A 12,135-nucleotide genomic window follows, 5' to 3' on the forward strand; every position below is an offset into this window, starting at 1 on the left:
CTCATATCATTGGCCAATAGGCATCCTCTTACTGAAGTAAGAGCAGAAGAACTACAAAGAACTACAAAACTTGAAAACAGTTTCTTATAGTCTAACAATTCTTTCAAGATTTATTTTATAGGGGAATTGGTTCTATGTACTTATACTGTTGCTTCTTTCAATTTGTATGTTCTCTGACTTTTTAAAGTGCTTCCAAAGTTTTTATGTGGTTATAAGAATTTATATATATATATATATATATATATATATATATATATATATATATATATATATAAAACAGATATAGTAAAGCTTGATTTGATTTAACTGTGAAAAGGATTAACTTAAGTCTGTGAACAAAATTTCAAATATGAGGGAATTGTTATGGCTTGCATCTCAAATACTGTACCTCCTGAAATATCTTTTGAAGTAGGGTTAATTTAATTTCACAAATAAAGCTAATTAATGAATGTGAAAAAAAAAACTTGTTAAAAGGGATTGGGCTAAATTAATTAGAGTGGAGAGACTAAAGACAAAGAGACAAATTAGTCTGCTATAATACTTTTGATCAAAAAAGGGGGGGGGGGGTGTTGCTGAGGCCTGCTCTGAAGTGCTAGGGACTTTCCACTATTCCTGAGTCAACAAGTTTGTGGATTTGGAACAAGGTCCAGGATATTGTAGTCCCAGCATTGCACTGAAAGCCTTTTCTACCCTTCCACCAGCAGCCCTGCCCCTCAGGGTGGTGCATATTAATAGAAAGCATTTATCATCACTAATCGGAGCCAGGGCTGGACCTGGACCTGGCTATACTGGCCTTCTAGAAACCCCCAGCTTCTCAAGTATAGGGGAGGGGCAAGATCATTAACTCCTCACCTTGAAAGACTTATGAACTATAAGTTCCACATACAATTTCTCTTTTTAACACTCATGAAATGGGACAAAGTCTTCCCTTTGTTCTCCTCCCAACAATAAAAATCTCCATGCAGAATGATGGCCTTTGGGGAAGAGAGAGGTCATAGAAGAACACAGAGAGTTTAGGATTTATGGATCAAAGGATTTAAAGCTGAAGGGTTTATTTGAAAACATACTTATCAGATTGGCTAATATGACAGAAAAAGGAAATGATAAATGTTGTAGGGTATGTGTGAGAAAATGGGAAACACATATTATTGGAGTTGTGAGCTGATGTGGAGAACAGTTTGGAATTATGTCCAAAGGGCAATCAAATTGTTGGTACCCATTTGATCCAGCAATACCACTTCTAGGTCTGTATCCCAAAGAGCTCATGAGAGAGAAAGAGAGAGAGAGAGAGAGAGAGAGAGAGAGAGAGAGAGAGAGAGAGAGAGAGAGATTGAGATTGAAATGGGGCATGACCCACCAAGGATAAATTTAGAGCTTTATAACTTCAATGATGGGAAATCAATCTGGAGTTTCAAGTTATTGCAGAGAACAATGGATTTGTAAAGGTAATGAGTAATCATTGTTGATTTTTTTCAAACTCATTGTGAAAAGCAGTTTATATTCAAACCTCATTCATTTAGTCATGGTCAGTAAAAATTTTCCTTCAGCCATCTTATTTTTATGATTTTCAGATGCCCTATTAGGCTACCTCCCTTTCCCACAATGACCCTTCCTTCAGCCCTCGCTGTTTTCTCTCCATTCCAAATATTTCACTAACCACTATTTTGGAATATTGAATAAAATTCCAAAGATGGTGCATATATGTATGGTCATATGTCTATTTGCCAAATATTTCCAGTATCCCCATCAAATTTCTTGCACTTTCCAACACACACCCCTCAATCATACTCAATGGTCTTTCAAGAGCAATTTAGCTCTTCCAGTCTATAGGCTAAGATCACTTTTAGCTCTAATTGCCATGGTTATATGATCCTTCCAGTTTAGATCAAGATTCTGCCCTCTTATCCCAAGAAGTACTTATGGCCTCTGGCCCCTAATAATTCTGAAGGTGTTACACCTCCTCCTGGGCCAGCCTGACCTTTCCTCTCCTGTCCAGAATGCAATAAGCTCAGTCTCAGCTATGTCCTTAGCCCAAGAGGTGTCTTCACCAGGAGCAGTGGCTTTCTCACTCAAGGTAGGGTGGTTGCAGAGAGGATCTGAGTAGCCCCAGTCAATTCTTTGTCTTGTGGGGTGGGGATGGGGCCCTGGGGTACAGGTAAAGGAAGAGGGACTCACAAGACACCAGAGAAGAAGAGAATATTGGACATAAAATTCAAAACTGTATCAGTGTGTGCTTTGGGGTGGCAAGAGAAGGATCAAGAAAGAACAGAGAATTTCTAACTGGAAGGATCATCTAGTGATCAGGGTAATTAAGGGTTCTATGAACTTGCCTTTTTAAAAAATCAAATATTTTGATATCTTTATTTTAATATAACTGATTATATTTAAAAGCATTTTCTTGAGAAGAGGTTCACATGCTTCACCAAACAGTAAAGGAGTCCATGGCACAAAAAAGATTAAGAACCCTTGATTTGTTCCAACTCCTTTATTTTACAAAGGAGGCATGTGGGGCCCAGAAAGAAGAAATGACTATCTTAAAAATGACAAGGGGTGGCTAGATGGCTCAGTGGATAGAGCACCGGCCCTGGAGTCAGGAGTACCTGAGTTCAAATATGGCCTCAGACACTTAATAATTACCTAACTGTGTGGCCTTGGGCAAGCACTTAACCCCATTGCCTTGCAAGAAAAAAAAAAACTAAAAAAAAAAAGAAAAGATTTAAAATGACTTATTTTTCTTAATAAGTTTTTGACAGGTTTATTACCTTTAATTCTTTTTAATTTTAAAATTGCCTTTAATATTTTAATTTTTCTAACTTAAAAACTAAAAAGAGATCATTTCCATGCACAGAGAACATACATTTTTTGAATCTCCATTTCATACTGCTTGTTTTTTGTTTTTAAAAAGTATAAAATAGGGAAAGTTAGGTGGTTCAATGGATAAAGCACTAGCCCTGGAGTCAGGAGGACCTGAGTTCAAAACTGGCCTCAGACACTTAATTATTACCTAGCTGTGTGGCCTTGGGCAAATCACTTAATCCCATTGCCTTGCAAAAACTAATAAATAAATAAATTCTCATTATTAAAAGACTTTTTCAAGGTTACACAGTGAGGGAGGGATTTACTGAATTAGGACAAGAACTCAGAAGTCCCAGATTCCAGATTCTTTCTTTCTTTCTTTCTTTCTTTCTTTCTTTCTTTCTTTCTTTCTTTCTTTCTTTCTTTCTTTCTTTCGGGTTAAGTAACTTGCCCAGGGACATATTGCTAGTAAATGTCTGAGGTTGGATTTGAACTCAAGTCCTCCTAATTCCAGAGCCAATGTGCTATCCACCAAACTGCTCTGCAGGTTCTTCCCACTACATCATGATACAAGCTGAAAGTCAGAGAAAGAAGAAGGGAGAAGAAATTTAAAAAAAGGAGATAGAAGACAGAGGAGACCCCAGCAAAGGGTAAGGTGAGTCAATGAAAAGAGGAAACCCTGAAGAGGAGGTAAATAGCCTCCTTTCTGCCAATATGCAATCCTACCTCTGAGTCTATGTCACCTAAGATTAGTCTTTCCTTTCTCTGGGCCTCAGTTTGTCCTACTGTAAAACAAAGACAATTATTCTATAAAGCTAAGGACTAACAGCTGTTTCAGGAGCTTTACTATGTCAAAGTGTTGGGGCTGAATCAACTAAGAAAGTCTTTAGTAACTGACCAGCCATTCAACAAGCCCAGGGGTGTCCCTAGGAAGGGGAAAACAAGGGTATAGCGTGAGATGCAAGGAGAAGAGTATGGGAAGAAGGAAACCAGAAGGAGGGAGGAAGCTGAGAAGCTAGGAAATGAGTCCTGGACAGGATTCCTGGGTTTCCTCATCTTCTGCCAAGAATAGGAGCCAAATGAAAATCCAGGAATTCAGGAAGGTCAGAGAAGGTTAGATTTCTCACAGATATCAAAAAGACCCTCCCTTTTTCCTCTTCTTTCTCTCTTTTGCTTCCACCATCCCATCCCTATCTTTTTCTCCCCTGTCTTTCCTCTTCACTCTCTCTCCTTTCCTCCATTTTCTCTTCCTCCAGGGCAAAAGGAATGAAGAGTGGGAAGGAATGTCTTTCTTCCTCTTCGATTTATGTGTTAGTGGAGACTGCTGGGCTAAGAATCAAAAACCATGGGTTCCAGTTCCATCTCTGCTCCTGTCTTGTTTTGTGACTTGTTCTTTGACTTCTATTCTCTGGGTCTCAGTTTCCTCTTCTATCAAATGAGAGGGTTGGGTAAATGTCACCTGATTTTTGTCTTTAAGAAGCTCAGTCTAGCAGAATAATAAGATATTATATACATGAGCCTCACAAAGCACTTTGTTTTGAAACTTTGCCTTTATCAAATCATCATTCAATAATAACTGACATTTATGAAGCACTTATAAGGTTTGCTTAAGTATAATATTTTTTATTGGACAGTTAGGTGGTGAAATGGATAAATGAGTGCGACTGGAATCAGGAAGACCTGAGTTGAAATCCAGCCTCAGATATTTACTAGCTGTGTGACTCTAGGCTAGTAACTTCACTTTGCCTCAGTTTCCTCATCTGTTAAATGAAGATAATGATAGCTCCTGCTTCACAGGAGTGTTGTGTTATATTGTGTGTTGTGGGTTGTGAAAATCAATGAGTTAATAAATGTAAAGGACTTAGCATATGCCCTGGCACCTAGTAGGTACTATCAAAATGTTGGCTATTAATATTTTTATTTAAACCCCACAACCCTTACAAGACAGATACTGTAGGTATTATTATTCTAATTTTTAGATGATGAAACTGAGGGTCAGGGAGACTGAGTGACTTGTTTGCTATTATAGGGCTTTTGTTACAATCAGGATTTGAACCCAGGTCTTACTGACTCCAAAAACAGCCCTCTGTCCACTCCATTACTGTGCAGTATTAGCTAGCTGTGCAAATGCCTTATCTGATTTCCTGTCTCCTCCCTCTCCACTAGACTTTGAGCTCCATGAGAACAGAGATGAAGCCTTATCTAAAGTAGCCACAGATAGGACTGTAGGAATTGGAAGCTTAATAAATACCTGTCATATCATAAAATAAAAATTGGAACATGGTAAGAGGAATACAGAAGTCAGAGAGATCACTTCCAGTTGGGGAAGAATCAGGTCTGCTGCTTGGAGTTGGTGTCATTTGAACTGGGTCTTGAGTGTTACCACATGGTAGTGAGGGTATCCTTACATTTGGATAAATACTCCTGTTTTTTCAGAGACAAAGGAATGGGTAAATCAGAGAGGCTGTGGGGTGTAGGGGGAAAATCAATGTATTTGGAGTCAGAGGACTCAGGTTTGAATCCTGGATCTGTGATTTATTCCTTGCATAACCTTGAATTTTTTTTTTATTCTATTAGTTCAGTGTTTTATTGGCAAAGATACTGGAATGGTTTACCATTTCCTTCTCCAGTTCATTTTTGCAGATAAGGAAATTGAAGCAAACAAAGTTAAGTGATTTGCCCAGAGTCTGTCTGAGGTCAGATTTGAACTCAGGCCTTCTGACTTAAGACCCAGACTCTATTGTGTTACCTAATTGCCCTTTTAATCTTGAATACAGACTTTTCCCTCTCACTTTCCTCCTTTCTAAAATGAGTTATTTGAGCTAGATGATCTGTAAGATTCTAACTCTAAATCCTATCATCCTGTGACCTTTCTAGGTTATAGGCGGTCTGTAAGATCCCAGGAGAAGATGAAGGTCACCAAAGGATAGATATGTTGTGGTGATGGTGTGTTTTAGCCATTCTGTTGCATTCATTTTCCATGAGTTGATAGTAATCTAGGGGAGCTAGATGACTCAATGGAGAGAGGGCCAGAGTCCATCCTAGAGTCACGAAGACCTAAGTTGAAAATCCATCTCAGATACTTACTAGCTTTCTGACTCTGGGTAAATGGCTCAACCTCTGTCTGCCTTAATCCACTGGAGAAGGAAATGGCAAACCTCTCCAGTATCTTTGCCTAGAAAACCCTATGGACAGTGTGAGACACAGAGTAGCTAAGATGATCCTAGACTACATTAAGAAAGAATAATGTCAGGATAAACTTAGTTCTTCTCAGCAATTCAGTGATCCAAGACTATGCAAAAAAAAAAAATGCTATCTTCACCCAAGAGAAAGAACTATGGGGTCTGAATGAAGATCAAAACATATGATTTTCACTTGGTTTGGGGATTTTTTTTTTCTTTCTCACTGTTTTCTCCTTTTGATCTCATTCTTATTTCACAATATGAACTAATGTGGAAATATGTTTAACATGATTATACATATATAATCTACATCATATTGCTTGCTGACTTGGGAAAGAAGGAGGAAAGGGAGAAAGAAGAAACAGTAATAACTCAAAATCTTGCAAAAATGAGCATTGAGGGGCAGCTAGGTGGTGCAGTGGATAAAGCACTGGCCCTGGAGTCAGAAGTACCTGGGTTCAAATCCGGTCTCAGACACTTAATAATTACCTAGCTGTGTGGCCTTGGACAAGCCACTTAACTCCATTTGCCTTGCAAAAAAAAAAATGGGCATTGAAAATCTTTACATGTAATTGGAAAAAATTAAATAAAATGAAATAGAAAAATCATAAATTATCAATTTCAAAATAGAAAAAAGTTTAAGATAGAAAAAAGCATATAGAGGATGTTGATCTCTCCTAGTACTCTGACCTGTCAGATCACACTTAGAGTATTATGTGGAGTTCTGAACACCATGTTTAAGAAAGGACTTTGATAAATTGTAATATATCTAGAAGAGGGTGATCAGAATGGAAAGATCAGGCTATATGATGACTGAATCTAGGAATGTTTAGAGAAGAGAAGAGAAGATTTGGGGGGGGGGGGGCTTTCAAATGCCTCAGTTTCCTCATCTGTAAAATAAAAAGGTAACTAATATCCCTCCCACTCTAAATCTATGATCTCTGGTTCTTAAGAAGAGCTGATATGTGGGAGAATGATGTAATTTATTCAGGTTGGATTCTAGAAGTAATAGAGGAGGCAGAAGCAGGGGTGGGGAGAATCAAAAAGATGTAAATTTTAGTTTAATGTAAAGAAATAGAGATCCAAATTGCAGAATTCGAAAGTATAATGGACTGACTTAGAAGGTAATGAGTTTCCCAAAACTAGAAGTCTTCAAGCAATAGTTGTATCATAATCTGTAGAGGCTTATTGTAGAGGGATTCTTTGCTTGGGCTGAGTTAGACTATAAGTCCTATGTGGTCCCTTCACCTTTGAAATACTGAGATTTCATGTGTTAAGCCTTGGGTAAGAGGCTAATAAGATTGAATAGAGAAGAACCCCAAACTAAAGGCAGAAGATCCAGGTTTGGGCCTGGCCTCTTATACTCACTCTGCATTGGGCAAATCAATCCTCCTTTCTGATTCTCAGGTTACTTGTTTTCAAAATGATAGGAATGCTTGTACTATGTACCTCATAGGATCCTAGTGAAAAAACTTTAACCTTTAGACTAAGTAAACATGGCCTGCTATCATTACCCAGGCTTTCTCAAATGTGGGCCCCTTGAGAGTTATTCCAGGCTCAAGCCAGGCTTTGAGAGGTTCTTCTTCCCCATGATTCCTTGCTAGACCAGCCAGAAGACACCCTAGCTAAAAACAAAACATACTTTTAAACTATAGTAAAATAAGACAAGGGTACATCCTGCCCTAAATTTCCATACTACTGGATTGGGAGAGAAATTACATATGGGTAATGTGTGTAGTCAAGAAATATGTGTAGACAGGAAATATGTAGGAGAAAATAGATTTATGAGGAACCTGTGGTCAGGGAAACGCATACTCCTAGAAAGGCTTTTTAGCTTTTTAACAAATCTGAATATTTCTTATCCTTGGGATGTTAACAGAGAACCAGAAAAGGGAAGAGGAGGAAGAAGGACATGTATGAGGAAGAGCCAGTCTCCTTGCCCTTCCAAGTCTTCCTTGGGGACACAGGGAGGGGTACTAGGAAGGGCAGTGACTGAGAACTTATAGGAAATGATTCTCAATGTTTTTAATTCTTTGTTGCCCCTTCTCTATAGATTCTCCATTTGTCAATAATCTTCCTAAAATATGGTATCTGAAAAATTCAATAAAAAATATTTATTAGGGTAGCTAGGTGATGCAGTAGACAGAGCACCAGCCCTGAAGTCAGGAGGACCTGAGTTCAAAGATGACCTCAGACACTTAATAATTACCTAGCTGTGTGGCCTTGAGCAAGTCACTTAACCCCATTGCCTTGCAAAAAAAAAACCTAAAAAAATATTTATTGAGTAAGGCACTGTCTAGGTGATAGGAATATGAAGAAGGAAAACAAATGCCCTCTCCTTTAAGGAATTTACAATCTTCTCTGGAGGTAATACGCTTTAGGAAAAAAAATATCAAGGGTGAGAGGTTCTGGAGATCAGATCCCTAAATTCTAGTATCATATAACACCTAAATAGAGAAGAGACTGAGTTATTAACCATGATTGGGTTAATTGGGAAGTAATGAATCGGGGCAGCTAGGTGATGCAGTAGATAGAATACCAGCCCTGAAGTCAGGAGGACCTGAGTTCAAATCTGACCTCAGACACTTAATAATTACCTAGCTGTGTGGCCTTGGGCAAGCCACTTAACCCCATTTGCCTTGCAAAAACATTTTAAAAAAAAGGAAGTAATGAATGGATATCTCCATAGCTCCCTAATGACTAGGGCTTACTGATCTTTTCTCTTCATTCTCAGACTCCTTTGAGGGACCTAGAACACCTCTGTCAAGCATGGAGGACCACAAGAAAGAGCAGAGGAGTTCCCCCAACCAGAGTTTTGAGCAGGAGATTGATGAGTCTTCCAACTTGAGTCCCAGAAGAGAAAAGAATAGCCACCTGGGACTGGGAAGCTTCAAGAGGATCTTCACATGGAAGAGCAAGATGGATGTGCCATCTGGGGACCATGGGGTAGAGAAGAGGCCGACCCGCAAGAGTTCACGCTCCCTCCTCAACCCCTTCCACAAGGTGGAGGAAGAGGTAGACAGTTCTCAGAAATCATCTAATGGTCCTCAGACGAGACAGAAAGTGTCCTCTGAAACAAAGCCCCTAGAGGAGGTAGAATCTGAAGCAGGTGAGACCAGCAATTAGATCTGATCTGGCCAAGGCTTTTAGAGTTGACAAGTCACAACTATGGCACAGTACATATTTGCATAGAAATTTATAGTTTATAAAACTTTACATATAAAACTATCATTATAAAACTTTACATCCAGTTTATAAGGTATTTTTATGACTTATGAGGTTCTTTTTTAGAGTATTTGTAGTTTATTAAATACTTTATAGTTTTGAAGATACTTTGTGATTTATAAAAGATTTTATAGTTTGTCAAACAACTTATTGTTTGTAAGTTCTTTGTGGTGTACAAAATTCTTATCAGTTATTCTGCTTTTTACCATTGACTAGGTTTCACAGTTTTTTGAAGCACTTTACTGTTTACAGTTTGAGATGCATCAATTTTCATTTTCCATTATAATAGGTAACCTTTATACTTTATTCTTAAATGTTTATAATAGAATTTGTAGTTTATAAATCAAATCACTATATAAAGCATTTTACAAATTATAAATGCTTTCTGATCCATTACCTTGTTGGATTCTCTTAACACTCTTTCCTTAGTGAGGGCTTACTGTTGTCCTTGAAATTTTCTCCATAAAGGACTTTTAGAGTAAAAAAAAACAAAAACAAAAACAAAAAAACCTTAGTTCTGATTAGCTTAACTGAGACAATATAGGATTAGGAATAGGTCCTCTGATTTCAGTGACCTAGGGAAATTCCATCTACTATAACAGATCAGTATCTTTTCTGTTTAACCTAAGTTAACTTAGACTACATTGCTTTGAGCACTTATAAGGATGTTATATGACTTGCCCAGGATAAGAATTTTTCAGAGATATTCATTAAAAAGAGAATAAAAGGAAAAGAAAAAGATTACTTAAGCTTTAGATGTTATTGGTATCAGTGACTAAAGTCTTCATTAGTTGATTGCAGGCAGTAAATTTAAAAAAGGAATAGATGGAGCATTCCCAGCACTGGTGATTTTTTGACCAAATCATATTATTCTGAGATAGACTGCCTGGGGCAGAGAAAATGGGCCTAGACCCATAGTTGGAATGAATTCCATTCCTTCAACTTAAAATTATTCAATTATAAATGCTATTCTCAACATAGACTCTTCTCTTTTTAAAAAATTTATTTTATTTTATATTATTACAATAATCTTGTGAGAGTAATCATAAACCTCCTTCCCCCCCCAAAAAAAGGATGGATAACCTCAAGAATAGTGAGAGAGAAAAAAATGTATTTCAGTCTGTGTTCAGATTCCAATGACGCTGTCTCTGGGGTGAGTTGCTGTCTTTATCATAAGTCCACCAGAAAAGTTGCTTCAATATTTTTCCCACAGTTGCTATTACTAGCTGCATTTCCCTCCACCCTTTTCCTTCCCACTCTCATTTTTTCTATTCTCTCTCTCCTTTCACCCTGTCCCTGCTCAGAAGTATGTTGTATCTGAGTACCCTCTCCCACAATCTTCCCTCTCTTTTATCACCTACTCCCCCTCCCCTCCCCCATTCCCCCTTATCCCATCCCTTTCCTCTCATTTTTCTCTATAGGGTAAGCTAGATTTCTATACCCTATTAAGTGTGTATGTTATTTCCTCTCTGAGCCATTTCTAATGGGAATGAAGGCTCATTCATTCCCCTCGCCTTCCCTCATTCTACTCATTGTAGAAGCTTCATCTTGACTCCTATGTGAAATATTTTAGCCCCTTCTTCCTCTCCTTTCCCTTCCTCCTAGTACTTTCCTTTATTACCCATTGACTCCATCTTTTTACTATATTATACCATTATATTCCTCTCCTTCCTGTGTCCTATCTATATATGCTCCTTCTAACACTCTTATAAATGAAAAAGTTCATTTGAGTTATCAATATCTTCTTCCCATGCAGGAATACAAGCAGTTCAACATCATTAAGTTTCTCATAGTTAGTCCTTCTCGTCCACCCCTCTATGGTTCACCAGAGTCGTGTACTTGAAGATCAAACTTTCTGTTCAGCCCTGGTTGTTTCAATAGGAAAGTCTGAAAGTCCCCTGTTTCATTGAAAGTCCATCTTTTCCCCTAAAAGAGGATGTTCAGTTTTTTTGAGTAGTTGATTCTCAGTTGTAAACCAAGATCTTTTGCTTTCCAGAATATCATATTCCAAGCCCTGTGAGCCCTTAATGTAGACCAGATTCTGTGCAATCCTGACTATAGAGCCATGGTAGTTGAATTGCTTGTTTCTGGAAGCTTTAAATATTTTCTCTTTGACTTGGGAATTCTGGAGTTTGACTATAATATTCCTGGGAGTTTTTCTTTTGGGATCTCTTTCAGGAGGTGATCAGTAAATTCCCTCAATTTCTATTTTACCCTCTGCTTCTAGGATCTCAGGGCAATTTTGCTGTATATATTTCTTGGAAAATGAAGTTTAGGCTTTTTTCCTGGCCATGACTTTCAGGTAGCATAATAATTTTGAAATTATCTCCTCAAGTCAGTTGTTTTTCCAATGAAATATTTCATATTTTCTTCTAATTTTGGGGGGGGGGGGTGGTTGGTACAGTTTTATTTCTTCCTGGGTTCTTGAAAGGTCATCTGCTTCCTTTAGTTCCATTTTTCATTTGAAGGAGTTATTTTCTTCAGAGAACTTTCTATCTCATTTTCCAGCTGGCTAGTTCTGCCTTTTAAGGCATTCTCATTTGCCTTTTGTGTTGCTTTTTCTATTTGGCCTGAACTGTTTTTTAACATGTTATTTTCTTCACTAATTTTTTTGTATTTCTTTCTCCAAGCTGCTGACTTGGTTTTCATAATTTATCTTCATTGCTCTCATTTCTCCTCCCAATTTTTCCTCTACCTCCCTTAATTGCTTTTCAAAGTCTTTTTTTGAGCTCTTCCATAGCCTGAGCCCATTTTAGATTTCTTTTGGGGGTTTTGAATACAGAACCTTCAATTTTGACATCTTCTGAGTATATATTTTGGTCCTCCATGGGACCAAAGGAATTTTTATGGTCTGATTCTTCTTTTTTTGTTGTTTGCTCATTTCCTCAACCTATGACTGATTTACCACACTTCCAAGGTTTTGAGAGGGGGG

At 37.9% G+C, this 12,135-nt stretch overlaps 1 protein-coding gene and 1 long non-coding RNA gene across 5 annotated transcripts in view; one reads left to right on the plus strand and one right to left on the minus strand.

Annotated features, from left to right (window-relative positions):
• The window catches only part of LOC141506406 (uncharacterized), a 110,727-nt gene that overhangs the window by 65,365 nt on the left and 33,227 nt on the right, over nt 1-12,135 (minus strand). The gene's annotated exons all lie outside the window — the stretch shown is intronic.
• EXOC3L4 (exocyst complex component 3 like 4) overlaps nt 1-12,135 on the plus strand; it is an 81,962-nt gene that overhangs the window by 27,238 nt on the left and 42,589 nt on the right. For 2 of the 4 annotated variants that reach the window (XM_074213162.1, XM_074213163.1), the window contains one exon: nt 8,713-9,087. In XM_074213162.1, the coding sequence (XP_074069263.1) occupies nt 8,713-9,087 (375 nt within the window). Of the gene's footprint in view, nt 1-3,343; nt 3,452-8,712; nt 9,088-9,419; nt 9,493-12,135 lie in introns of those variants that run through there. The other 2 variants (XM_074213164.1, XM_074213165.1) reach the window with 2 other exon arrangements.

Source organism: Macrotis lagotis, chromosome 1 (assembly GCF_037893015.1).
Source record: "Macrotis lagotis isolate mMagLag1 chromosome 1, bilby.v1.9.chrom.fasta, whole genome shotgun sequence".
Taxonomy (NCBI): Eukaryota; Metazoa; Chordata; class Mammalia; order Peramelemorphia; family Peramelidae; genus Macrotis; species Macrotis lagotis.